Genomic DNA, 27898 nt, shown 5'->3' on the forward strand with positions numbered 1-27898 from the left:
TTCACGTGGTGCCAGGAGAGAAACAGTTGGATTGGTGCATCCCTAATGATAAAGACATATGCCTCTAGAGATATACAGAGACATCATTATCTATTAACATTATCTGTATCTGTTCAACCAACATCATCATCTCTTCTGTATTCAGATAGAAGACTGGAAGTGTGGAAGGCGTGGTTTATACAAAGTCACATTAAATTGGGCAAATATTGTATAATATCTAACCTAATATTTATTGGCATGCGATTTTTGTGCAATGGAATTGATTTAATATTGGCATATACAGTAATTATAGGGCTGTGTATTGGCAATAATCTGGTGATACGAAACGCATCACGATACTGGGGTTATGATTCAATATTAGGGATGGGTCATGATTTTAGATTTTTCGAATAGTCGTTAAATTATAAAAAAACGTTTATTCGAATAATAATCGACTAATTCCCAATGATTTTCGAGTAGTATTTTTGCTTGGAATGCACATCCCTATTCAATATATTGCGATATATTGCGATACTGTAAGAAAGGCGATATATTGCATAAAATAATAATGCATAAAATCGGATTAAAAAAAGGTTTACCTTTTTATGCAATCAGAACAGTAAGATCTGTATTTGCCTTTATCACCACCTTTTCATTTTGAAAGAGCAACGGCCAATGAGGAAACTCCAACACTTGGCCGACCAATCATGTAGCTTCATCAGTCAGTCAGACAGTGACAGCCCCCTCTGCAGTCCAGCCAAAAACATATGGAAGAAATGTGTCTTTCTATTTATGTTTTGGCATGAATTTGGTTGAAAGCTAACACTTTTTTGTGAATGGCCTGAATCTGACTGATAGTGCACTGATGTCACAGACAGGTTGTTGATGGAATCTCAAAACATAGTCAGACAAACACAAAGACTCCCAGGAACAGAAGCTGAATCAAACCAATTAACAGGAAAGACAATGTGAGCATTTGTGACTAAATCTAAAGAAAGTATAGCGCACTTTATGGGTTTGGTGTTGACTACAGTACAAAGGCAACAAATGGAGCTGGCCTTCAGCGGACACACACACAGAAAGCCTTAAAAAGGAATTGTCTCTAGGCAGCTTTGACTCAACAATGGCCTCTCACCTTGGCACTGGCCCTGGCCCTGATGTCTCCCACATCCTTCAGTTTGGACTTGTAGAGCATCCAGCGGTAGCGAAGTTCCTCCAGACTCACATCTTCTGCTGGTCCAGAACCAGCCTCACTGCTCTGACTCTCCTGGAGCAACAGCTGGAACTGCACCTGACCCCAGGCCAGTCTTGACCTCAGAGCCTGTACCGGCACACAGCAGAGAGTTTCAGGTATACTGGACTAGAACAGAGTTGGAATGAAAAGCAACATAAGGTGCAATGGAACTGAAACATTTACCAGAAGAGGTCAAGGGCTTTTCAGAGTCAGCATAATGAGGCTAAACATTACATCAGTTTACTGAAAGTTAAAGGGGGACTTTGGTATTTTTCAACCCTATCATCCCATGCTTTTGTGTCTAAGTGACTAGTGGAGACAATCAATTCTGAAATTGGTCCAGTATTGAGGGAGAGCACTGTAACCGGCAGCTGCTAAACGGGTGTTGTTTCTAACCAAGTCTCGTTCTGAAATCATCGAAATACTCAGCCATGACATTGAAAATCTTTGAGATAACACTAAGCTACACTTTCTGTCCTCCAACACAACAGACTCTGACAACACCGGCACTCCTCTCTCCAACTCTCACTCAAGTTTCCACCACTGTCTACCGGGAACATAAGGCTCCCTCAGATTACCTTTTATACATGGTCAAACATAAAATACTATTTATTCTGTGGCTTGGCTGAGTACATGATTGTTAATATTTACTGATAGATGTGCATCCATATTGCCCAGTATGCCCAGTTAATCAATATTTTAAATTCAATACTTAATCAATAGTCCATGTCAATCCATTGCTATCCATCTTGCATTAGTCTGACCCGTTCTCACTCCCAACTCGTAAAATACCGACGCTTAGTCAGTGTCCCTCGACGTCTGATACCAACACACGGGGGCACCCATCCACCTCAGAGCAACTGATGTAGTATAAAGAGCGACAAAGTCTATGTAGGGCGGGTGGGAGGCTTGGATGGATGGGTCAAACAAACACAGGACTTTCACCCAGGACAACGCTGTTCGTGTCCTGTGTGAAACCAAGTCAACGTTCACTTATTTACCGTAGTTTTATTACGTATCTTACGTAGATTACGTGTACTTATTTTGCTTAACAAATATACTTATTTTAAGTCAAAACCACAATTTCCTAAGCCTAACAAAGTACATGTGTTGTGTAAGTAAAAATAAAAACGAAGTAAACCTACGTTGGAATTATATTTTTAAAAGAGATTGTATGCATGTAACGAGTGGAAACTGTGTTTCCCGTGAACACGGAAGTTTATTTTGAAAAGACACTATGCATGTAACGAGTGGAAACTGTGTTCCCTGTGAACACGGAAGTTTATTTTGAAAAGACACTATGCATGTAACGAGTGGAAACTGTGTTTCCTGTGAACACGGAAGTTTATTTTGAAAAGACACTATGCATGAAACGAGAGGAAACTGACATGCCGTCCCTGACACGTCCAAAACTGACACTAGAGGAGTAACTAGAGCATCACAGTTTGAAGCGTAGGGCCACTGACAAAGCTTCAGTATTTGGCGAGTTGGGAGAACGTGTTGAATTGGCCATTGTGTTGGGTCAATGATCCACTGTTATCCAACACACTGAAGACGGGGGAATGATGGCAGAGGTAAACCTTCATTTATTAAGGTATTGCGAACGCTCAGGTTCAGCCAAGGTTGCAAAGTAATTATTAGATGTGTCTATAAAACAACAAGAAATACATGCATACAAACTTGTCAAAATAACAATAAGTCAGGAGTCAATAAGTCATCAGTAACAATAACCTGTGATCCATCTGCTCGTATGTCAAGGTTACAACCATATACATACTTAGCACGTAACAAAAAGCTGGTGAACAGCGTACAGTCTTAACATGTCTTGAAAATGATTTAATGTCAACAGAAGTTCACCTTGAGTGTTTCCTGTCGGATCTTGAGTTCTTTGGCGCCGAGTGTTGCTCCCTTAGTGCTGCAGATCCCTGAGAGGAGTTCATTCTCTTTGGACAGCCAGGCCTCGAACTCCCTCCTCCTGGATTTGTACTCTCCTGTGCCCCCCTGTAAGACCCCCAAACAACTCAGAAAACTCTTGCACAGCACACACTATCGACAAGTAAACAGTCATTTTGTGCCCTTTCTGAGTTTGGAGTGTGGATACTCGGCTGATGTGTGGACTGTTAACAAAACCATCAGTGAGAAAAGCTGGAACACAGCACTCATCTGTCAACACAGTTTTTGTGCTTCTCTGTTTTTCTATTGATTTCATTTCAAGGACAATTCTTCTGCCAGACAAGTGCAAAATGGGCAAAGGTGATTACAGCCATTCAGAGCTACAACTGAAACTGGAAAGATGACAGAATAAACATCTCAAGACTGATGTCTGAACACCTGCATGCATCCCTGGAGTGAATGCTAAGCTCTCAATTAACTTTATTCTGCCTTTTTTGGACTAATTCTACCCTCATTAGCACTTTCGAGCTGAGATCGAGATTTTTGAGCCAGATCAGCTGTCGTTCAATGTCTAATTTGTGATGTCTCACTTCTCTGGCTGTATGATTGGATGGATTACTGGCAGCTCAGAAATTCTGCTCAGCTGTCTTGCAGTTTGAGCAGTTTCATGGTCAAACGTTCTCTTTTTGTCAACATTGTTGAAGACTTTCTGCACAGTATCGGCCATGAAGAAAGGTGATCTGTGATTCTACCTTGACAGGCAGCCAGGGTTTTTTATTCACTTTTTATCCTCGTAGTAAATTTTACAGGATAGGTTGGATGTTTCCCACATCTGACATGGGAAAGAAAATCCTTTTTGTTGAATTATCAGTACAAACAATAAACCACTATGCTGAAAAATTCTGGTTTGTTGAATAAAAGAGAGCATTGCCATCATGAAATAGTTTCAGCAGCTTGAATCTGGATCAGTTTGGGATGAATTCAGTGATTCAGTTCTGCTAAGGTGCTTTGCAACAGCATGTAATAGTCATGGGTATTATAGTGTTTACCACTACATTAAAGGGATAGTTCAGGTGTTTTGAAGTAGGGTTGTATGAGGTACTTATCCATAGTCACGGGAGCAAAGCAATGTACTGCTATGGACGGGGGCAGCAGCAAAACGCCTAAAAGAAAGAAATCTATTTTAGTTTAAGTGTACGCTGTATTTAGAATATTTTCACCGCTTTACCTTGCCGTGACAGCTATACAGTCTTTGTTTCTCTCGGGGAACTGAAGCGGATATCTATGCTGTCTTCAAAGCCACCAGACTCCATTGAAAAAAACAGTAATTTGACCTCTCAGAACACGGGAGTTGCTGGTGTAACATATGCCTCTTGCATGTTTCATTAGATACACAATTTCAGCTTTAACAAATTGTTACTATTGTTACTAGCAATTTTACTTTCATGTGATAGTCGTTAGGTGCACATATTTGTGTTATTTTCATATTTTTATGCAGTTATTTTATATTTTATATTTAATACTACAGTATCCAAGGTAACGATAGCTATAAAAGCTCATCACTGAGGGAACAAGTCAGACCCTCAGTCTATGTATAATGTATAATCAAAGAGAACGGGCTTGTATCTCCCAGGAGAACGGGTGTCCCGAAGTGCTTGTAAGCAAATAAATCCATCTTGAAGCGTCATCGGAGCTGTCTGTGGTTTGTTGGAGTGTTAACCGTTAACGTTAACCGTCAGCCGTTTACAATCTGGCTGCCAACGCCATCAGCGGTACAAAACTGCGCTAATGGGGCCGTTATGAACTGTGTATGGAGGAAGTAAACAGAAGAAAGACCTCCCGTTACACCGGTCTACCACTACCTCCATCAGTTAGTTTGTTTGTGTCATTGTGTGACTTTGGTTGGTTCGGATTCACCAAAGTCACACACTAACACAAACAAACTGGTGGGTTTGGCGAGAGCATAGATGGATACAGCGGCTTCAGTTCTCCGTCAGAAGGTGAAGCGGTGAAAATATTCTAAATAGAGCATACACATGAACTGATTTTTTTAGGTGAGCCTTTCTTTCATGTGTCTAAAGTCAGTTTTGTTGCTTCCCCTGTCCACATCAGTACATTGCGTCTGTTTCTCCAAACTGCTGACCACCATCTACTGTAGGTAATACACTGACTATGGATAAGGACCTCATACAAGCTCAATACAAAACACCCCAACTATTCCTTTAAGGAAGGAGAGCCATAACCTTTTAGTATTCCTGTGTTTCTGAGTAGAGGAACATTGAGTTTAGGATTGAAAGTAAACTTTACAGAGAAAGACACCTGAACACCTGACTCGGTCCACATCTACTCTACAAAGTAAACCAAGGGGCAGGAAGTATGAACACTGCACAACAATACCATAGTGAGTTGCGTTGTTGTTGATGTTTGCTTGGTCGGGTCCCTTCTGAACAGCATGAACGCTCCTCCTCCTCCTGGACTCAGGCCTTCCCCTGCCTCCATGCTGCCTTCACCAGAGCTCGTTGTTCGCCCCTCACCATAGCTGACCTTCGTGGTTAATGCTGTTCCCCCTCTGTCTCTGCTGCCGCCCCCTGTTGATTTATCACTGTCTGGGCTTCCATCCACGGTGGAGTCTTTGGGACCTTTCTGGCTTGCTCCGCTGAAAAAACTCCAAGCAGAGGAATCTACTTTGTCTCCTTTAAAGGAGCGTCCACTGTCCTTGTCTGTCCTTGATGGGCTGAGATGTTTATCGTCTTGTCCAGCCAGAATGAGGTGACCTTCACCCTGGCCCTGTATCCAACCACCCTGCCCCGTCATCACCCCCTCTCCTGCCTCTCCCTCCAGGCTTGCTCCTCTTCCAGGCCCAGAGCTAGCCACGGCTCCATACAGCTCAGCTGGCTTGTCTTGTTGTTGGCCTCTCTGGCTCCTGGAGCCTCCTGCCCTGCCCTGACTGTCTCCCTCCCCCAGACTGAGCTCTGTTGTTAGGGATGTGCGGTCTACAGACAGGCCTCCAACGCTCCATGAGTCAGACTCTGTCTGCTCTGTGGAGCTGTTCAGCAGCCTGGGAGGGACACAAGAGAGAGGTTAAGTAATAACTCACCTGGAAGTCTAATGCACCACAACCACAGGAAGAGACTGTTGAACAACAGAGAAGCAACGCTCCTTAAATTCAGTATTGATTAGGGCTGTCAAAGTTAACGCAAATGAGTTTTAACGCCACTAATTTCTTTAACGCATTAACGCAACTTGTGATTCCTAGGTTGTAGTGGGCTCAGTTTTAAAGCTAGAGTGGAGATACTGGCATCGTGTTATACTAGTTTGTCAGGAAAGAGGCTACAGTAAATAACGCACCAAACTTATGCTAAATGTTGGTGAGGAAAAACTGGCATGGTCATTTTCAAAGGGGTCCCTTGACCTCTGACCTCCAGATCAGTGAATGTAAATGGGTTCTATGGGTACCCACGAGTCTCCCCTTTACAGACATGCCCACTTTATGATAATCACATGCAGTTTGGGACAAGTCATAGTCAAGTCAGCACACTGACACACTGACAGCTGTTGTTGCCTGTTGGGCTGCAGTTTGCCATGTTATGATTGGAGCATATTGTTTTCTGCTAAATGCAGTACCTGTGAGGGTTTCTGGACAATATCTGTCATTGTTTTGTGTTGTTCATTGATTTACAATAATAAATATATTATTATTATAAATAAATTATAAATATAAATTGCTGTTATTTCTTCTGAGACAACACTTAGGGCGTTGAATGTAAAACTGAATGCTTAAGACATTAGAATAAATGAAAAGACACATGTTAAGGCATGGATCACTCCCGAGCCAAGCTGTTGTCTTTATATTACATACACATTTTTGAATCTTAGAAATGATATGTTTCATATCAATATTAGGGCTGTCAATCGCTATTAATCGCATGATTGTCCATAGTTTATCGCGATTAATTGCACATTTTTTATGTGTTCAAAATGTACCTTAAAGGGAGATTTGTCAAGTATTTAATCCTCTTATCAACATGGGAGTGGACAAATATGCTGCTTTATGCAAATGTATGTATATATTTATTATTGTAAATCAATTAACAACACAAAACAATGACAGATATTGTCCAGACTATGTTGACTATGACTTGCCCCAAACTGCATGTGGTTATCATAAAGGGGTTATGTCTGTAAAGGGGAGACTCGTGGGTACCCATAGAACCCATTTACATTCACTGATCTGGAGGTCCGAGGTGAAGGGACCCCTCTGACCTCAGGTTTTCTAGTTTCATATGATACCAGTATCTTCTCTCTAGCTTTAAAACTGAGCCTCTACAACCTAAAAACCGTAAATTGCGTTAACGCGTTGAAGAAATAGTGGCGTGAGTTATTATCGCGTTAATTTTGACAGCCCTACTTAAAAGACAACAGTCTTTGTTTTTCCCAACTGACGAAGGCCAACGCAGCAACAGAGGCTTTGTTTAGCGGCGCACATCCTAATGAATCACAAAAAGCTTTGCCTATGGCGGGACTGTAATAGAGGCGATGACTGTGGTGGCTGAAACATTATTAAAGGACCATAAGAGTAAGACAGATTTTACGTCTACTATTGTTGATGTACAACTTGGTGCTATGAATAGCTCTCGGAGGAAAAAAGGTTGGAGACCCCGGGACCAGTAAACTGGGCTAAGAGTTGTTCTGTGATAGTCTTGCCTACCACACACCAAGCAAACCAAACTAAAAATACTTATTCTCCTATTGTTTCATGTACCTGTGAAGATTGAGACTCATATTGTACAGGGCCAACCAGGACTCTCGTAGGCGCTTAATGTCCCGCAGAATGTGGACCTGTCCCTCTTCTGAAGTCCTCTCCAAAACCCCCTGACCCTGGACCTCCATCTGCTGCAGCTGAAGCTCCTTCTCTGGGAACTCTCCCAGAGCTCTCTGTGGACAAAGACAATGGAGCACGTTAATAAACATGGTGGTCAGAGAGAGGAGGTCAAACGCTATGGAGGCTCAGCAGTCACGCAGCAATCCTGATGCAGCCGCCAAGAAGTTCATCTGTGATAGTGAACTTCATACGGTGTGACACTTTGCATCCTTGTACAGGTAGTTTATGTTCAATAATCTCAACACACCTACACTGTATGTCATATGTCTGTCTGTCAGTCCAGCTGTTGGAGAGATAACAGCTCTGCTTTAGTGAGGTACACATGTTTGTCCATTAACTAGGCAACAACAAACAGAATTTAGCTCCAAAGCCCAGCCAATAGCAGACAGTAGATGGCTTCACACACATTTGGGTTTGAAGATTGGTTTGAAGTTAAACCTTCACGGCAAAATCGCTGCCAAAACAATAAGAAAAAAAAATAAACTACTTAACCCTAAAATCTCAATATTTTTTTTTACTATTGTTGTGGTGCCAATATCTAGCAGCCATCTGCAGAACAGCAGTAGAAAGGGACTGTATGTAAGTTTTTACACCTATAAATGTCTTTTACTCATTTCTTTTTGCCAATGTGTCAACAGGTTGTAACCTAGCCTAAAAATGAGACCGTACGCAACTTTCTGGGTTTCCTCTATCAGTCTGTAGACTGCTTTTTAATGTGAAGAAGAGTGCCTTTATTTTCAGCTCCGCTACAGGGCTAACAGTGTGCAGCCATAGCTAATGCTTGGTTAGAAATGGATAACTCCAACAAACGACCATTCACCACCAAAACTCAGACTTCAACACAAACTCCACAGAAGCACAAATTGGGTCTCACTGTAAAGCTGAGGCTCTTGTGGATCCAATGAGCCCAACGAGCCCAACTGTACCCCATCTGGATTACTCACCTACAGTGATATTGGTAAATGGTTAATGGACTTGCATTTATAGAGCTCCTTTCTAGTATTCCGACCACTCAAAGTGCTTTACACTACACGTCAGCATTCACCCATTCACACACGCATTCATACACTGATGGCAGAGGCTGCTATACAAGGTGTCAACATGCCCATCAGGATCTAATCTAAATACTCATTCACACACCGATGACTCAGCTTTCAGGATTAATTTGGGGTTCAGCATCTTGCTCAAGGACACTTCGACATGTGGACACGTGGACTAGAGGAGTTGGGGCTGGGTGACCCACTCTACAGCTGAGCCACAGCTGCCACAATATTGTCCTATTTCAGTCACTGTGGGTGTATGTGTGTTAATGCCCCAGCCAACTGTATTTGTAGTAACGTACAAGTGCCACAAGATGGCAGTAGCTACATCTGAAGTACAGTATGGGAACTGTGAAAGTCTGTTTTACAATAAAGGCCTTGTCAGGGGAAATGAAGGGATTATGTTCACTGAAATGCTACGGAGCTTTTAAACAGATACAGAAAGTATTGAGATAGCATTAACAGCATGATGCTTTAACAAAGAAAAGAAGGGTGCTTCATACTAAAACGGGGCTCCCACTCTTTTCTAGAGATCATTTTCCAGGACTTTTCCAGGAATCTTCCAGGATGATCTGGATGCTATGACAAACAGGGCTCGCGCCATACACCAATATGTTTCTCTCTGTGGAAGTCTGATTTAAAAGACGTGCTAGAAGTTATGGCTGTAACTTATCTATGAAATCATTTCTTACATGCTTAGAAATTATGACAAATTGATTTAAAGTTAGAGTCGAGTTTGCAAGGATTATTAATTGCCACCGACTCTTATCAGTTTATCACACCATATGTTAGCCGTATAATTATATTAAGTGGAGTCTTTAACGCGGCTAATCACACCCACTGTACCACTACAAAAGTTAAACATTTCATGTCATGTTATGGTCCATTTTACCTAAAAACATCAACGCAGCATTGCGTTTGAAGAGGCAATGCTAGCAAAGTAAAAAAGTACCGTTGACTCACATGCATGGGCTTCCCATTCATTCATGCCCAACAAACCATTGAAACCATTGCTCCTAGCCAGAGTTGAATCACAAACCTTGAAACTTTGCAGGCAAACAAGCATGTCAACTTTAGCAACTAAACCAAAAATGCTAACCAATTTAACATAAATCTACTGTTTAAAACAAGTTGGGAAGAAAGCAACGTTATGTAAAGTCATCCAACCTGCCTGTGCTACCATGTGATGTGACTTGGGGGTGTGGTCATAGCGAACCTATTCAAAATACTCTTGTCCATAAACAACCATTTGATTTCCAGGACGCATGGGAACCCTGTAAAATATGAACAAATATATTTATCAGGCAGAAATAAAGGCCAGTCTCTAATATAAGCCTGCTTTAAATAAAAGCCTGGCACCGTCTCTAGTTGAGAAAGGGCTAACAGCAAAACGTTACCAGCAGAAACATTGTTGCACCTATTCATTCTGAAAGACCAACGGCCAATGGGGAAACTACGACATTCAACCGTCCAATGGCTTTACCTCATCATTCCCACAGTCACTCACTCAGTAAGTCAGACTTTCGCATTTATAGGGCTGGCCTGGTTTGCTGTGGTCCTACGACATGTCTAGAGCGTAACCCACAAATTGCAAAAAAACGTGCAAAAAGCTCTCGTGAGACTCGCTGCCCGACGACCTATCCTAACCTTAAACATTCAAGGTCAATGCCTAACCTTAACCGTTTGAGGTCAGTGTCTAACCTCAACCATTAATGGTCAATGCCCAACCTCAACTATTTATCGTCAATGCCTCACCTTAACTATTCAAGGTCAATGCCTAACCTCAACCATTTATGGTCAATGCCTGACCTCAACCATTCAAGGTCAATGCCTAACCTTAACTATTCATGGTCAATGCCTAACCTCGACCATTTATGGTCAATGCCTAACCTTAACTATTCAAGGTCAATGCCTAACCTCAACCATTCAAAGTCAATGCCTAACTTAACTATTCGAGGTGAATGCCTAACCTCAACCATTCAAGGTCAATGCCTAACTTCAACCATTCAAGGTCAATGCCTAACCTCAACCATTCAAGGTCAATACCTTGAATGGTTGAGGTTAGGCATTGGCCTAACCTCAACCATTCATGGTCAATGCCTGACCTTAACTATTCAAGGTCAATGCCTAACCTCAACCATTCAAGGTCAATGCCTAACCTCAACCATTCAAGGTCAATGCCTAACCTCAACCATTCAAAGTCAATGCCTAACTTGACTATTCGAGGTGAATGCCTAACCTCAACCATTTATGGTCAATGCCTAATCTTAACCATTTATGGTCAATGCGTAATCTTAACTATTCAAGGTCAATGCCTAACCTCAACCATTCAAGGTCAATGCCTAACTTAACTATTCAAGGTCAATGCCTAACCTCAACCATTCAAGGTCAATGCCTAACTTAACTATTCAAGGTCAATGCCTAACTTAACTATTCAAGGTCAATGCCTAACCTTAACCATCTCGCGAGACTTTCGCTATTTGCGTCCTACCTTCTGGCCACGACCGCGGTCCTACGTGCCAAGGTATTTCCACAGGTTTTTAATGTGTATATGAATGGATAGAGGTGAGTGTCAGTGTCCCAGGGATAGAAGTGCCATGTTGATGAGACATTCCCTGGATTACTGTTGATAATAAGGGAAAACTATGGTTGAAAACTATGGTGTACGGTCTAAGACCTGCTCTATATATAAAGCGTCTTGAGATAACTTCTGTTGTGATTTGACGCTATACAAAAATAAATTGAATTGAATTGAATTGAAAAGTTTAAACAATGATTATGAGGCAACGTCTGAAGTGGAATGTGGAATACCTATTTTAATGATTTCTAAGCAAATTTATGGACTTTAATTCTCAATTAAAATAAACTTACTTGCTATCACAAGTAAGAGAGTAAGTTGTGTTTGACATCTGTGTGTTCTGGTTTAACTGACTTATGACTCATGAGTGACTCACTGACGCAGGAAAAGGGCTGCATCCAATGACATCAATTGGATTCAAGGGGTTAACTCCCATAGTTTAGGTAACATGCTGTCAGTAAACTACACAATGTTAAATACTGGCTCGGCTGTGATTCAGTCACAGGTCGCAGGTTGTTGAATGCAGCTTTGCAACACTCACTCGCACGCTCGCTGCTGGATAAGAAAGAGCATGAATTTTTCTTTCAAACTTCAACACATCATTTCCTGTCTGTGGTGAAGCACACGTATTCCTCTGGAGCGGCTGTTTAATGTGGGCAAACACACTGAACCAACAGTGTTATTTTACTGGAATGGATTTCTCCTCTCTGGTACACCCGTGGTGTCTGTTCTAGGCTGATAAGATGGGTGTTAGTTTTTTATTCCTAAAAAGGAACTCTGGAGAAACTTTTCTGCACACTGCTACATATCTTGGTAGAGATACCAAGCTCTGCTCTTTTAAACTATAAGAGTATAGTTTAAAAGAGCAGAGCTCCTGAACAGGATTACGGCCACATGTAACAATGCTCCGAGTTAATGAAATGCAGAGGTGAAGAATCTTAACCCACAGTGGTGATGAGACTGGCAGGTAGGTCAGTGTAATAATGTACATTGGAATTATAAAGACTCCTTGGTATTCCCATTAACATTCATGACTGGGACCATCAGTTAAGGTCACAGTGAGCTGCCATCAGAGAACAATACGTGACAATGATATGAAATCAAAAGCGAGGCAAAGTGATTTGAATGAAATCATGAGTTTATCCTGCTGGATTTCCACACTACAAGTAGGGCTGGGCGATAATTTATCGTCTTTCAATGGAATCATATCCTGATGAAGTCCTATATAGAGATATCATGATACGCAATGACGTTGTCCAAATTGATAATAACAAGCACATACTAACTCAAATTGCTCTGAATATTGTTCCTATTGGGGGATTATTGGGGAATACCCCAGTGTGGTTAAATCAAACTGTTGTCTTAATCTGATTACACCGTGAACATAGTCAGTGTATAGCTGGAAATATTTAATCATTTTTTTCTCTCTGTAATTTCACTTGAAAGTTGAAAATGTTATGTTAATTATGAACTAAAGTTCTTGATTCATTGAGAATTAATACTCAAGTGTTTAATTCACACAGGAGTATACAACAATAGGCTTTACCATGTGACTATTTGATATAGACTATTTATTTATCGAACTAGCAGAAGACATGCTATATGGTGATATACTGTATATAGCTATCAAGATATGAAATGCCCTATATCAGGATAGAAGATTTTACCAAATCACAGCATGCCTTTTTCTCTGGTGTTCCTTGAGGTCTTGGTGTCTTAATGTGGTATTTTGGAGGGATTATTGATTATTTTATCAATTCCCCAGTGGCTTTTTTTAATTGCATGTATGTGTGAGAGTGTTAATATGTGTATAATATGTATGTAAATATGTATATATGTATGCATGTGCTCGCATATATGGACTATGTGTATGTATGCAGATGTATGTGTATATGTGTATATAGATATGTACAGTGGAGGAAATAAGTATTTGATCCCTTGCCGATTTTGTAAGTTTGCCCACTTACAAAGAAAAGAACGGTCTATAATTTTAATGGTAGGTATATTTTAACAGTGAGAGACAGAATATTAAAAAAAAAATCCAGAAAATCACATCATATAAAAGTTATAAATTGATTTGTATTTTATTGTGGGAAATAAGTATTTGATCCCCTAGCAACCAACAATAATTCTGTCCCCCGCAGACCGGTTAGATTAGTCCTCTCGCTTTAAGAAAGTGCTCCGAATCTCAACTCGTGACCTTAGTGGAGCGGATAGTGGAAAAATCATGCAAATAGTGATACAAGCACCAAATTTGGCATGATGATTCCCGAGGGGTCACTTAGCAAATATAAACGATCGGCCACTTGAAAATCCAAGACGTTTTTCAAGATGGCCGCCAAATTGACCTGCCGTTAATGGTTTCTCTCATAGAAATTCATCTACTTGGTCAATTTGAGTGATCTTGGTGTCAAATTATGTGTTTTCTAGCATGCTGGATCTTATTTTGATAGTTTTAACAATTTTTAACTTCAATATGGCGGCCATTTTTCAAGATGGCTGTCAAATTTACTCGCGGAGAATGTTTTTCTTAAAGAAATGCATGTACTTGGTCAACTTGAATGATTGTGATGTAGAATTATATGTTTTCTGGTATGCTATCTAATCTAATAAGTTTTACAGCTTTAACATCCTCCAATAAGTTTTTTTCTACTTTTTGGCTGTCCGGTGAGTCTTTGCTTTGTGGTGTTTGCATGGCTCAATTGGCTTGTAGGCCTACTGTTGTAGATATCAATAGCTGCTGTTGCCATAGGTGTAGGGGCTTAGTGGTAGAGGTAGCACCTTTGTTTCAGAAGTCAGACTCATTCTCCAGGATGGACTACTGGCACTGGTTCACACTACTTGCCCAACTCTCACCTGTGGCTCCATGAAGTTGCTAGTGCACGGCAATGACCACACCCCGGGACACCATGTTGGCTCACGGGCTGAACTAGGTGAGGGTAGCACACAGAGAGTCTCTCTGTGATGGAGTATGTCTAGCTCCAAATTTCAAAGTGCATAGAGTCAACGAACCAGCCATCTTTATCCATGAGGTTCCCACACCAACATATCTATCAGTTGCCTCTTTCTGGTCTTGGCAAACACAGACAGGCCAACATACATAGCAAAAGGTGTCTTCCTGTCCTTGGAGTGCCTGTGGACCTGCGATCCTTCCCTGTATTTGGCAAAACAGCTCTACTGTAACAGTTGCAAGGTCAGATTTTGATGCGCCATTCTGCAGTTGTGACTTGATATCAGCCCCATGTTCAATCATACATACAAACTGAAGCAGGGATGGTGTGACGGTATCTTCAAGGTACCCATCATGAGACGTGCTGTTGAATTCTGATTTATGCAGGTGGACTGCTTCTCCATATTTGCTTCCTTCTTCTGGGCCAGGTCTTCTTTCTTCTGCAGCTGTTGGGCATTCAGATAGGCTCGTTCTCGTTTGTACAGAGCAGCCAAGCAAGCAGGATGACATCTCCAGCACTCAGATTGGGAAGGAGCTTTCCATCACTGAAGGATTTTGCACATTCATTTGGTCTTTCATTCAGTTTCATGGTCATTGCTTATCTTAAGTTGCCCCCTTCTTCCTCGCACAGAAAGAATTTGGGGGATAGAGTATCTCTGACCCTCCGTGGTATTTTGTAACAGCTGCTCTCATCTGTAACAGTTGAAGGGGTTGATCTCTTTTCAGCTCTTTGTAACTTGGTGTTATTTTTCATCAAGGTTTCCTCTATCCCACTACCGTCGTCTAGTCTTGCTGGGTCACGCTTGACTGGTAGCTGACTGACTGCATGGAATCTGGGAATTTTCCTCGCCAAGAGGCTGTACCCATCACCTAGTCTTTTGTTGGGATTTATATGTGGAGAAGTAAGGCCCTCATTCTTGTCCATTTGACAAAGGCAACACTTGGCCCAGTCAGTGTGCCAAAATGTTTCAGTTGATTTTTGGTTTAAAGCCATTGTAATGTTTAGGGTCGAAGGTTTATCCTTTTACCACCCTGTATCACGGGCACTTTCTTGTATGGGATACAGCTAGTCTCATGTATTATTTTACGCAATCTGTACACTATCTGGATAACTGAAACCCCATTATCCTTGGCTCGGCTCTCCCCGGCTTGCACATCCTGTCGATTCAGGTGTGGCTGCTTAAAACTGATCAGGGGTTGGTAGTATGCAGCATTTGGGACACTAAGTATAATGCTGAATCCTACTTAGCTGATGTTAAACCCCATTCTGAGTTACACAGCAGCGATTGTCACCAGTGTGCCCTGGTAATGCCCAACAATCACTCCTTTACAGTTCTCTGCTGTTGTGACAATTCTGGCAGTTGGGTTGGAACCTTATGGATAAAGATGGCTGGTTCGTTGACTCTATGCACTTTGACATTTGGAGCTAGACATACTCCATCACAGAGAGACTCTCTGTGTGCTACCCTCACCTAGTTCAGCCCGTGAGCCAACATGGTGTCCCGGGGTGTGGTCATTGCCGTGCACTAGCAACTTCATGGAGCCACAGGTGAGAGTTGGGCAAGTAGTGAGGACCAGTGCCAGTAGTCCATCCTGGAGAATGTGGCTGACTTCTGAAACAAAGGTGCTACCTCTACCACTAAGCCCCTACACCTATGGCAACAGCAGCTATTGATATCTACAACAGTAGGCCTACAAGCCAATTGAGCCATGCAAACACCACAAAGCAAAGACTCACCGGACAGCCAAAAAGTAGAAAAACACTTATTGGAGGATGTTAAAGCTGTAAAACTTATTAGATTAGATAGCATACCAGAAAACATATAATTCTACATCACAATCATTCAAGTTGACCAAGTACATGCATTTCTTTAAGAAAAACATTCTCCGCGAGTAAATTTGACAGCCATCTTGAAAATGGCCGCCAAATTGCAGTTCAAAATTATTAAAACTATCAAAATAAGATCCAGCATGCTAGAAAACACATAATTTGACACCAAGATCACTCAAATTGACCAAGTAGATGAATTTCTATGAGAGAAACCATTAACGGCAGGTCAATTTGGCGGCCATCTTGAAAAACGTCTTGGATTTTCAAGTGGCCGATCGTTTATATTTGCTAAGTGACCCCTCGGGAATCATCATGCCAAATTTGGTGCTTGTATCACTATTTGCACGATTTGACTGAAAAATGGATGTTAGCCGCTCCACTACCTGTATAAAAGACAACTGTCTCAACTCATTACCTGTATAAAAGACACCTGTCCACCATCAGATTCCAACCTCTCCACCATGGGCAAGACCAAAGGGCTGTCTAAGGACGTCAGGGACAAGATTGCAGACCTGCACAAGACTGGAATGGGCTACAAGACCATCAGCAAGCAGCTTTGTGAGAAGGAGACAACTGTTGGTGCCATTATTCGGAAATGGAAGAAACACAAAATGACCATCAATCGCCCCCGGTCTGGGGCTCCACGCAAGATCTCGTCTCGTGGGGTATCGATGATCATGAGAAAGGTGAGGATTCAGCCCAGAAATACACGGGAGGAACTTCTTAATGATCTCAAGACAGCTGGGACCACAATCACCAAGAAAACCATTGGTAACACACTACGCCGTAATAGATTAAAATCCTGCAGCGCCCGCAATGTCCCCCTGCTCAAGAAGGAACATGTACAGGCCCGTCTGTTTGCCAATGAACACCTGAATGATTCAGAGAAGGCTTGGGAGAAGGTGATGTGGTCAGATGAGACCAAAATCGAGCTCTTTGGCATCAACTCGACTCGCCGTGTTTGGAGGAAGAGAAATGCTGACTATAACCCCAAGAACACCATCCCCACCGTCAAGCATGGAGGTGGAAACATTATGTTTTGGGGGTCTTTCTCTACTACGGGGACAGGACGACTTCACCGCATCGAAGGGAGGATGGACGGGGACATGTACCGTGAAATGTTGGGCGACAACCTCCTTCCCTCAGCCAGGACACTGAAAATGGGTCGTGGATGGGTCTTCCAGCATGACAATGACCCAAAACATACGGCCAAAGCAACAAAGGAGTGGCTCAAGAAGAAGCACATTAAGGTCATGGAGTGGCGTGGCCAGTCTCCGGACCTTAATTCCATAGAAAATCTGTGGAGGGAGCTGAAGCTTCGAGTTGCCAAGCGACAGCCTCGAAACCTTAAGGATTTGGAGATGATCTGCAAAGAGGTGGACCAAAATCCCCCCTGAGATGTGCGCAAATCTGGTGACCAACTACAAGAAACGTCTGACCTCTGTGCTTGCCAACAACGTTTCTCCACCAAGTACTGAGTCATGTTTTGCTAGGGGATCAAATACTTATTTCCCACAATCAAATTAAAATCAATTTATAACTTTTATATGATGTGATTTTCTGGATTTTTTTTTTTATATTCTCTCACTGTTAAAATAAACCTACCATTAAAATTATAGACCGTTCTTTTCTTTGTAAGTGGGCAAACTTACAAAATCGGCAAGGGATCAAATACTTATTTCCTCCACTGTATATGTATGTATCCCTCTTTATTATCTTTTTTTCCCCTCAGTTATCTATTTACTCATTTTTATATCTTACTCTTCTGTTCTGTGTGTGGGTGTATAAAATATTAGGGGAAAAAAAAAAAATGCAAATATATACTGCACATATTGTGAATGTATAATTCACGAGTAATTTGCAATAAACGTATTTAAAAAAAAATCTCTAGCGGTAGAAAATGGTTAAATTTAGCACCAAATCAACCCCAAAATGCTGAAAGAACTTATGAGACATAATAGAGCATGGGAATGGCCATCATAATGTTCTAAACCCTTATACACTTTCACTATTTATTTTTGATCAATTAATTTACTTATTCATGTTTATTTGATTTTATTTATGACTAGAACAATTTGACACACAGTGCTGAGCTACATCTCAAATTAATCTTCAGGTTACAGCTTTCAGATGATGTACATCACTTCTATGTGACATCTACTGTTGACCAGCTATCTCCCCCTAAAGACCCCCTAGACCCCCTAAAAAAGACAAAACGGGTCTATTGTGGGTTAATGTGCACAATGTAAACCCTTAAATAAATAAGGGCGGACTAATGTCCTCTAAATGTGCTGATTGTGAGGTGGAGGAATACACACACCTGAGCTTCGAGCTGGCGGCCCTCTACGCTCCACTGTCCTGAGGGGCTGTGGAAGGACTCCAGCTTCTGCTTCATGATCATCAGCCACTTCTCTATGTTCAGCAGGCTGTCGTGGAAGCTCTCATGGTCAGCGATGCTCCCCTCGCTCTCATTCACCTTCACCTGCAAACAAAATAAAAAGATTAGCTGGAATCATGGAAAAACATTTTGAAAATTCCTGCAATGCATTAGCAAAATATCTGCAGCAGGTCTCATTCTAAATGATAAATAGATTGGTGCAGCTTTAACTGTGGGTGAAATGATTCAGAACTTTTCTTTCTCCTCTTACCCTGGCTGCTGTGTGCAGGTGTTTCCAGTCAGCGTAGAGCCTCTCAAACTGGGTCCTGTTGCTCTGACTGGACGACACCAGAGTCTCCAGCGCTGAGATGTGGGCTTCACAGTCCTCCAGGTCCTTCAGGATCACCTGAGGACACACAGCGGGACAGCGTGCCATGGGATAACACAACAACACACAACTGCGGGTTTGGTGTAAACTTTCGGTTCAGGCAACGCATCGTTTAAAAAACAATCTAATCTATAGATACTACAATATTCAGTATGATATTGCAGCACCGTCTTTTATAATGAATGAATCAATCACTTTGACAACCCTAAAGGCAGACAGTGTTCACACTGATAACGATAAAGTTTCAAGTCTCTTCAGACTCATTCTCATTGTGAACTGAAATGAGCTGAAACCAATGGCTGCCTGAAGGAAGTAAAACACATTACAACACTACAGCATGCTTTCACAAATGCCTGTTATGCAAAGTGTACTTGATGTGTAGTAAATGTAGTGAATCAAAAACACAGCATTAATCATGTTGTTCGTAATGGATCCAACTGTGGAAACACCCTTCCATCAACACTGGTGTCTTTTTAGAATATGATAAAACCTCCACTCCTGATCTTTGCACTGCGGTTATCTACCGTGACTTCCAAGAAGTTGCATCCGAACTCATCTGCTTAACCTGCTGGAGGCTACAACATGAGAGTGTGCACAGTAGACATGTTCAACTGACTCTGACTTGGCCCTGGTCTAGTCTGGGATTAACCTCACCCTAAACTGGTCTGACTGGCTTTTCTTAGCCAGGATGTCAGGCTGGAGGCCGTCAGCTGCCACCAGTTGGTCCCGGAGAGCGTCCAGCTTGGAGCGAATCAACTCATAGGCGTCCCCAAAGTCCTTGGTTCTTGAGATTAAGCCCTGAGAGTGGGGAAAAAAGAATCATTAAGTGTGTTGTTATACAGCCAGTCATGTCTGGACTGTATATTGAAGCCAGTATGACCTCCATGATTTGACTTTGCATATAAAGATGGTGACCAAAACAGCTTTTTATCACTTATGAAACATTGCCAAAGTACAGCTGTTCCTATCCTATAAAGATGCTGGAGAGCTTTTTATTTCAAAAAGATTAGACTATTGCAAAGCTCTTTTTGTTGGTCTTTCAAAACAATCAATTGAAAAAACTTTGTGTGCTGCTAGACTTTTAAAAAGTACACAACACACTGACTGTCTGTCTCACTCGCTCTCTCCTTTACCCTCTCCTCCTGCTGGGGATAAATTAACGGAAAGCAGCCGGTAGCGGAGGTTTGTGGGCCTCTAACAGATCCGAACGACGGGGAACACACAACTTCCAGCTCAAGAGAAAACTACAGAAAAGTCCCGTTAGAGAAATAAACATATCCCAGTGCTGCCCGGTGCGGTGTCGGTGCTGAGGCGAGAGCGGCCGGTGCTGGTGGACGCTGCACCTCAAAAATGTCCCAAAACTGCATTTCAAACGGTGGACATCGGCAACATGTCTATCCATTCTCCGGTGCGGTGAGACCGGCGTACGGCGGTGCATCTCCTCAGTGCAGCAGCAGGCAGACGGCCGCCTCACCAGGAGGAGACGGTGAAGAAGTGAGCGAGATAGAGTGAGAGAGAGTAGGTGTGTTGAGATAATTCTTGTCTCACTTGTGGTCTGATAAACAATAAATTCATCTAAACTGGGTTGAAAACGATGCAATCTGGTTGCCATGGTAATGAATTACGTCTGACTATTAATCACACCCCCATTCTCTGTTTGAGAAAGAACGTTGACCAAAAAACAGGAAGTAAAACTGTCTGAGATGATCTTTTAGATGAACTGAGGGTCATCTCAAAGGCACAGATTATTGTTTTGGACCCTCAACATCTTTTACATGTTGAGTTCCAGATGCTTCCATCAGAGCAGAGGTTAAGTCTCTCCAAAGGTAGCACTGATAGACACAGATTGTCCTGTGTTCCATCTGCTATTGTTTTTTAAAACAGACTATAACTCCGGATGTCATGTCATTGTGTCTACTTTTTCCATGAGTCATAGTGACAGTGTAGATATATGGTGATATGGAGATATGGATCGTGTGTTGTGTTGTGTATGATATATTGTATGTATTTGTTTAAACTACTGTATGTAAAGCAAATTGCCCCTCAGGGACATCAAAGTTATTTTTAATCTGAATCTGATCACTAGTGGGACCTTTAGTAGTTTAGACTAAAAACATGGAGATATGAAGGGCTCATTCTAAGCTAACGAAAACACAACCATTCTTAGTTTCAGGTGATTACACACTAATGAAAACATAGTTATGAATATTATATTCCATTTCTGCCAATAGATCCCCCGAAATGTTACACACTGGCTCTTTAAAAGTAAATTTTTATTCACGCAGTAGTGATTGCATCAATCATTTTAAATTAAAAACGTATTAAAACCTGCCATTTAAATTGAAGTACAGCCAAATGATTGACAGTAGCATGCTGGTACCTGTAGTCGGCTCTTCCTCTGCAGCAGCTGAGTGTGCAGCAGCTCTCTGTTCCTGATGGCAGCACTCAGCTCGCCCTGCATGCCGTCAGACCTCTCAGGACCGAACACAGAGTCCAGCAGGTCCCCCTTGACCTGCAGCAGACTGAGGCGCTCCTGCAGCAGGACACTGCCCTTCAGCAGACGCTACAATAAAACACAGAAATGTCTTCAAAACCAAAGTAAAGGCATCCACAAAGATTGTGCAAATATGAATATTAGTGTATTTACATTCATTTTAGAATCAAATCTCTGGAATAACAATGACAATATTAAATAAATAAATAAATAAATAAATAAATATGCCTATGAAATAAATGAGGCAATAAATATATAAATAAGTTCGATAAATAAATAGGTTTTGCACATTTTTTAAAGAACGACTTTATATATTTCAGGGGATTTTTTTTATTTCCATCTGATATATTTTTATCTCAGAGATTCAGACCAAAGTACAAGAATTAGCTAGCTAGTTAGTGCACCCCCGCAATCCCTCCGCCTCAGTCCCCGCTGTTGGGAGACTACTTTGCTGGGAAGTTTGCTGATCCGGTGGGGAGCCGAGGTCCGTCTCTGGGAAATATGACCAGATACAGTAGTGTGGAAAATAGTGCTGCTAGTAGATTACTTCACCGGGTGTAGAGCGGACGACGGCTCCAGAGACGGACTCATTTGGCAGCTGTAGCAACTTGAATTCAGCCAGCGCAAACCCAAGCATCGAAGATAAATGTGGCTTTAGGAAATAAAAGTCCCTCAATAGTTACCTGAGCTTCCGGGGACGGCACGGCTGCGACTCGGGCTCCGTACATCGCTGCAGTTTTTAGTTTTTTTTATTCTTTTATCTTAGTGTTAGTTTAGGTTTTATTACATTTTATGTTGTGGTTCTCATGTGATTGTGTGTGCGGATGTATGGCACAATGTCTACACTTAAGAAACTTTGGTTGGCACTTCTTATCTACCTCCTTCTGCCATGCCAAACATTCCAAGCAGTAAATAACAAGGCGGTGGTATCATACACCAGAGACGCACTGCTGGCTCTCCGAGCTGTAGGCAACACGCCACCCCCCGATCTGCCGGAGAGTATTCGACCGCGGCCGCCGGGGAAACGCCACTGGAGGAGAGGACGGAGAGGAGGCGTCTGTAAGCTGCTCCGTCGGAGAGGCAGCAGACCGGCGCTACCGTCCATGATACTCTGCAACGCCAGGTCCTTGAAGAATAAAATGGACGAGCTGCGGACCTGCGTTACGTACTGCTACGAGTACCGTGAGTCATGCATGTTGGTCTTCACTGAGACATGGCTTCATCAGGACATTCCCGACTCCCTGTGTGAACTAGAAGGCTTCTCTCTCATACGAGCCGACAGGAGTGGGATGTCGGGGATAAACAGAGGAGGGGGCCTCTGTGTTCACATGAATGACAACTGGTGTAGACAATACACGATGCGTCAGACCGTCTGTAACCCCGACGTTGAACTTGTCTGCGTGAGCTTGAGACCCGTTTATCTGCCTCAAGAGTTTGGAAACATCATCCTCTGCGCTGTGTATGTTCCACCCAGCGGGAACGCTGCTAGCGCAGCCGCCCAGGTTACAGACTGTGTTCAACAACAACTTTTACGCTGCCCTGAGGCCCCGGTTTTTATCTTAGGGGACTTCAACCACTGTAAACTGGAAATGTCACTTCCAGGTTTTGTGGCGTTAAAGTTGACACGTTATTATTGCGTTAACTTTGACAGCCCTAATATTTACGTATTTATTTATTTAACATTGAATGAAATGGTATTCCATACAAATCCACATAGTTACTCACACATCATTTTAAGTTCAACTTCAGAAAACCTCTCCATACTGAACTTCATACAAATTTTTTAGAGTGCTGCCACAGTGATGCAACTCTTACATGAGCTTAGACTTTGAAATGCATTTTACTGTAGACCTGAAATTGGAGAGTTATAAATCTGTCTGATCTTTTTTTAGAAGGGGGTATAAATGTGGGCAGCAGGCGTGTTATTTCACTGACCTGACATCCCCCTGCTGCTTGTTTGTTCTCCTTTTTCTTGGTGACTCATTGCATCCTGACTAGTTATTAAGTGACATTGTTTGTCCCCATTGTTTCATGTGATTGTGTAACAGCAGAGTGAGACAGGAAGCTTTGGGAGAAAGCTGAGCCTGACATGCAACAAAGGAGTGGACTGAACTCTGTTCTGTCAGAGCTCCCACTGTCTCTCAGAGCGCGTTGAGGTTACCGGCCGCAACAGTGTGTGGCTGGTATTGTTTTCACCTTGTGAGTCTGTGTGTGAGTCATCATGGTTAATGTGGTCCTGGAGACACCTACTGTAACAGGAACTACCACAGAGGAGATCTCTTGTTTAGCTCTGGTTTGGTGGAAACATCTATGTTCACCAACTAGCCTCTAACTGTGTCTGCTGCTGAGCAGATAGTGACCAGTGGATTTATCACAGCCTTGTCACTGAAAACAACGCTATGAGACCGGTGAGACTGAAACAAAACAGTGAGGTTGCACCCCGACAGCTAAACAATGAGTTGAATCTCACTATGAAGTTCCATAAAGACAAGGGGAGCTGCATATTCAGGTGATAATTCTCTGTAGGTCCCTTCACATTACACAGCCCCTTTCACACTGCCTGTTCAAAGCCGGACTCTTGCACTATTATTACACCTTGCTGTTCTGTATAAAAGGTACAGAAGCAGAATGGGGGGACAGAGTTGTTCAGCCACCGAGCCGGCAGCAAAGGTAGTAACGGAGCCGAATCAATAGCTGGGCTTCCACCAAAAGTTCCTGGGACTACTTTTCAAGGAACTAAAGGGTTCCTTCAGCCCACTGTTGTCTGCGTTTCCACCGTGGTCTAAAGACAAATTAGTCCACTGACGTATGAAAAAGCAACATGACATGAGACGAGGGCTGCTGGTGGTCACAGCAGTAAACTCACTCTGCAGCCTGACGTTCAGTGTGTCGTCTGTTTACTCTGAAAAACATGCTGGAATAAAATAAATGGTTTGTCACACTGCGAGGATATTTACTGCTGCATGTATTTACTGATGAACGTTGGATGTAATGAATGTAATGCAGAGGAGTAAAATGAAACTAAGAGTCTGTCTCCTCAGTAGATCATCTATTGAGTGTTTAATGGTTATTTATTTGTGATTTAGAACTTTAACACCGTGAAACAATCAGAAAATAACTTTTCTTTCTCTCATTCACAGCACCGCCGGCTGTCGTCCTCATCTCACGTTACCTATTGCCCTTGCAATCTCTCTCTCTCTGTTTTTAATGAGATGGGAAGCCGACAGCAGAGCCTAACTTTACTTTTAATGTTATCCAACAAAGAGAAATGTTCTCCTCTCGTCCTAAAATGATCCTAAATCAATACTAGAGGACTTCCTTGTTTTATGAATGAAGCGGTACAGTTGAAGCAGCGCCGCTGTGTGTGTGTGTTTCACCAATCAGTGACGGTCATCCCTGTAAACTCCGTCCCAAAAGTTCCTGTACCTCAGAAAGTACTACCCCCGAACAGGGCCTTTTTTGGGGGTAAAAAGGCCCCATGAAATGTCCTCGGAACTGAATTTAGATCCTGGTCCCTGCGGTCAAAACACAAGTTCCTCAAAAGGTTCTTAGTTCCAGGGGAAAGTTCCTGTGTTGGAAATGGGGCTAATGTCTTTGTAACAGCCGGCAGGGCGGGACTACACACTAGATGCCAACACTGTTTTTTTTACTCGTTGCGCCTCTTTTGCTCCTGTAATGCCGGCGTGCTATCTAAAATCGCACAGTGGGGAAACATTATGCGGCTGTTGTTTGTTTTACAGTGTAAAAAAGCAAAACCGGCGTAATGGTGGATCTGATTCACGGCAGTATTGCGAAGTCTCTGTGTAAAAAGGGCTATTGTCATTTTATACATTGTCATTATAAAAATAATCAATTACAGCCGCTTTAAGGAAATATGTGTGTATTACCTCTATGTTCTGGACTAACATGGCGATGTGGGAGAAGTCAGTAACCTCAGAGGAAGCCTCCAGAACCTGAGAGACCATGTGGCTCCACTGTGCGTAGACCAGCAGCGGGTCCTGGAGAATGTTTCTGAGCCCTGACTCGGACTCTGAACACAGCCTCTTCGCTCTGCTTTTCACACTGCAACAGGAGCACAAGCACAGTTACAACAGATAACTTCTGTGAAGGAGATTAACCCGAGTATTCCAAAACTGACCTTCGAGGCAGTGATTAGGACGTTGTACATATAATATATATATTTTTAAAAAAGACAAAATTATGTGCCAAATAATATATAGCAAAGGAAAACCAAAGTAAATCATCACACAGTGAGAGGCTTGCGTCAATATTCTTCACTAGTTCATCAAATAAAAGTTTCCCCACAGGCTTCATCAGGTTCTCTTTACAATGATCTCACACAAACAATATGAACAGTTTTGGTTGAGCATCAAACCTTCATGAATCAATAACATTCAGTCTACAATAACTCTGATGTACACAGCATTCAGCTGCATCACGTTCTGGCTATGCTCCGGGTCAGTCATGGCTGAGTCACGGCTCCGTCACAGTTTCACTGTCCATTGGAGACATTTCAGAAGCAGAGCGTCTGTTCTTCAGCGGCCACATTTATAATACAGTTTAGAGTTGTTTTGTTGACATCGATCATGTCCTACAAGCATCACTGCAGCTCATTTAGATGGTAACAGATGCTTTGTGGCGGTGCTTGAATATGAAAACCCTGTTGTTGCTTCTAACTCTCTGTCATCCCTCATTTTAAATATAAAACAGAAAATCCCATAGCACAGCTGCTGTCATAAACTTGTATTTTTTATTATTTTGTGTGACAATGTCCTTATCATTAAACGTTATCTGCAGCTCGGTGACGACTGTTGGTGAACATAGTATTAATGACGCTCCATTACGATAATAACACGTTAGCATATCATACGTTAACATATGAAACTAAAAAAAACGAAGGAATCGTAGCAGGAATGGTACCAACCATGTCATACTAGCTTGTCGTGAAGGAGGTTAAATAACACTCCAAACTTACACTAAATTTTTACGAAGAAAAACTGTCATGTCCATTTTCAAAGGGGTCCCTTGACCTCTGACCTCCAGATCAGTGAATGTAAATGGGTTCTATGGGTACCCACGAGTCTCCCCTTTACAGACATGCCCACTTTATGATAATCACATGACGTTTGGGGCAAGTCATAGTCAAGTCAGCACACTGACACACTGACAGTTGTTGTTGCCTGTTGGGCTGCAGTTTGCCATGTTATGATTGGAGCATATTGTTTTATGCTAAATGCAGTACCTGTGAGGGTTTCTGGACAATATCTGTCATTGTTTTGTGTTGTTAATTGATTTACAATAATAAATATATACATACATTTACATAAAGCAGCATATTTGTCCACTCCCATGTTGATAAGAGGATTAAATACATCTCCCTTTAAGGTACATTTTGAACAGATAAGAAATGTGTGATTAATTTGCGATTAATCACTATGGACAATCATGTGATTAATCACAATTAAATATTTTACAGTGAATGTAATGTGAACTTTGTTTACAAGAAAACCTTTAAGAGTACATTTAAGAAAAAGTAAAGCAACATTGTTATTTACAAAAAATATTATTGGCCTTTTCAAATTAATTCATGCTTGGTCGCAATTTCCTCCTGACAAAGGAAGCATTTGTCACAGGCAACATCATGGACTGCACAGTTATTTATAGGGATGCAAATATTAAAGCCCCCTCCAGTAAAACATGTGTTTTGCTTATTGTTCTTCACTGGGATGTTGGAGCTTCACTGTGCAGAGTTTGTTTTCATAGTCATCTGCTGAGGAGGGATTCATCTTAAATCTCAGTTTAACACCTGGACGTATCAGCAGGATTTATGACATCACAACTAGTTTGGAAGCCAATCATGGTCCAATATAACCTGATGCGCCAGATGGTTGCATCTGAGAAACTGTCATTTAGAACTGTTCAGAAAAGGGCAGGCTCTATCAAGAAATACTTGGTAGGTGATTTGATGAACCATCTGTCAATCAAACTCTTGCCTAAGCCAGTCTTTTCCATCGAGAAAAGCCTTCAGTGCCGTACTTTGCTTTTCTTTCAATGAAGAAATATACTCTAGTTGAGGTGGTTCGGGCAACTGATCAGGATGCCTCCTGGGTACCTCCCTGTAGAGGTTTTCTTCAAGCGCGTTCAATTGGTAGAAGACCCTGGGGTAGATCCAGAACACACTGGAGGGATTATATATATCTCATCTGGCTTGGGAACACCTTGGGATCCCCCAGGAGGAGCTGGAAAATGTTG

At 42.1% G+C, this 27898-nt stretch overlaps 1 protein-coding gene across 2 annotated transcripts in view; it reads right to left on the bottom strand.

Annotated features, from left to right (window-relative positions):
• The window catches only part of syne3 (spectrin repeat containing, nuclear envelope family member 3), an 81220-nt gene that overhangs the window by 16203 nt on the left and 37119 nt on the right, over nucleotides 1–27898 (bottom strand). For both annotated transcript variants that reach the window (XM_074659954.1, XM_074659955.1), the window contains exons 8-16: nucleotides 25534–25708; nucleotides 21533–21715; nucleotides 19807–19950; nucleotides 19036–19170; nucleotides 18708–18869; nucleotides 7869–8041; nucleotides 5504–6164; nucleotides 3071–3214; nucleotides 1115–1300 (exon numbers count right to left, since the gene is read on the bottom strand). In XM_074659954.1, coding sequence (XP_074516055.1) covers nucleotides 1115–1300; nucleotides 3071–3214; nucleotides 5504–6164; nucleotides 7869–8041; nucleotides 18708–18869; nucleotides 19036–19170; nucleotides 19807–19950; nucleotides 21533–21715; nucleotides 25534–25708 — 1963 coding nt within the window. The remainder of the gene's footprint in view (nucleotides 1–1114; nucleotides 1301–3070; nucleotides 3215–5503; nucleotides 6165–7868; nucleotides 8042–18707; nucleotides 18870–19035; nucleotides 19171–19806; nucleotides 19951–21532; nucleotides 21716–25533; nucleotides 25709–27898) is intronic.

The sequence above is a fragment of the Sebastes fasciatus genome, chromosome 15 (genome assembly GCF_043250625.1).
Source record: "Sebastes fasciatus isolate fSebFas1 chromosome 15, fSebFas1.pri, whole genome shotgun sequence".
Taxonomy (NCBI): domain Eukaryota; kingdom Metazoa; phylum Chordata; class Actinopteri; order Perciformes; family Sebastidae; genus Sebastes; species Sebastes fasciatus.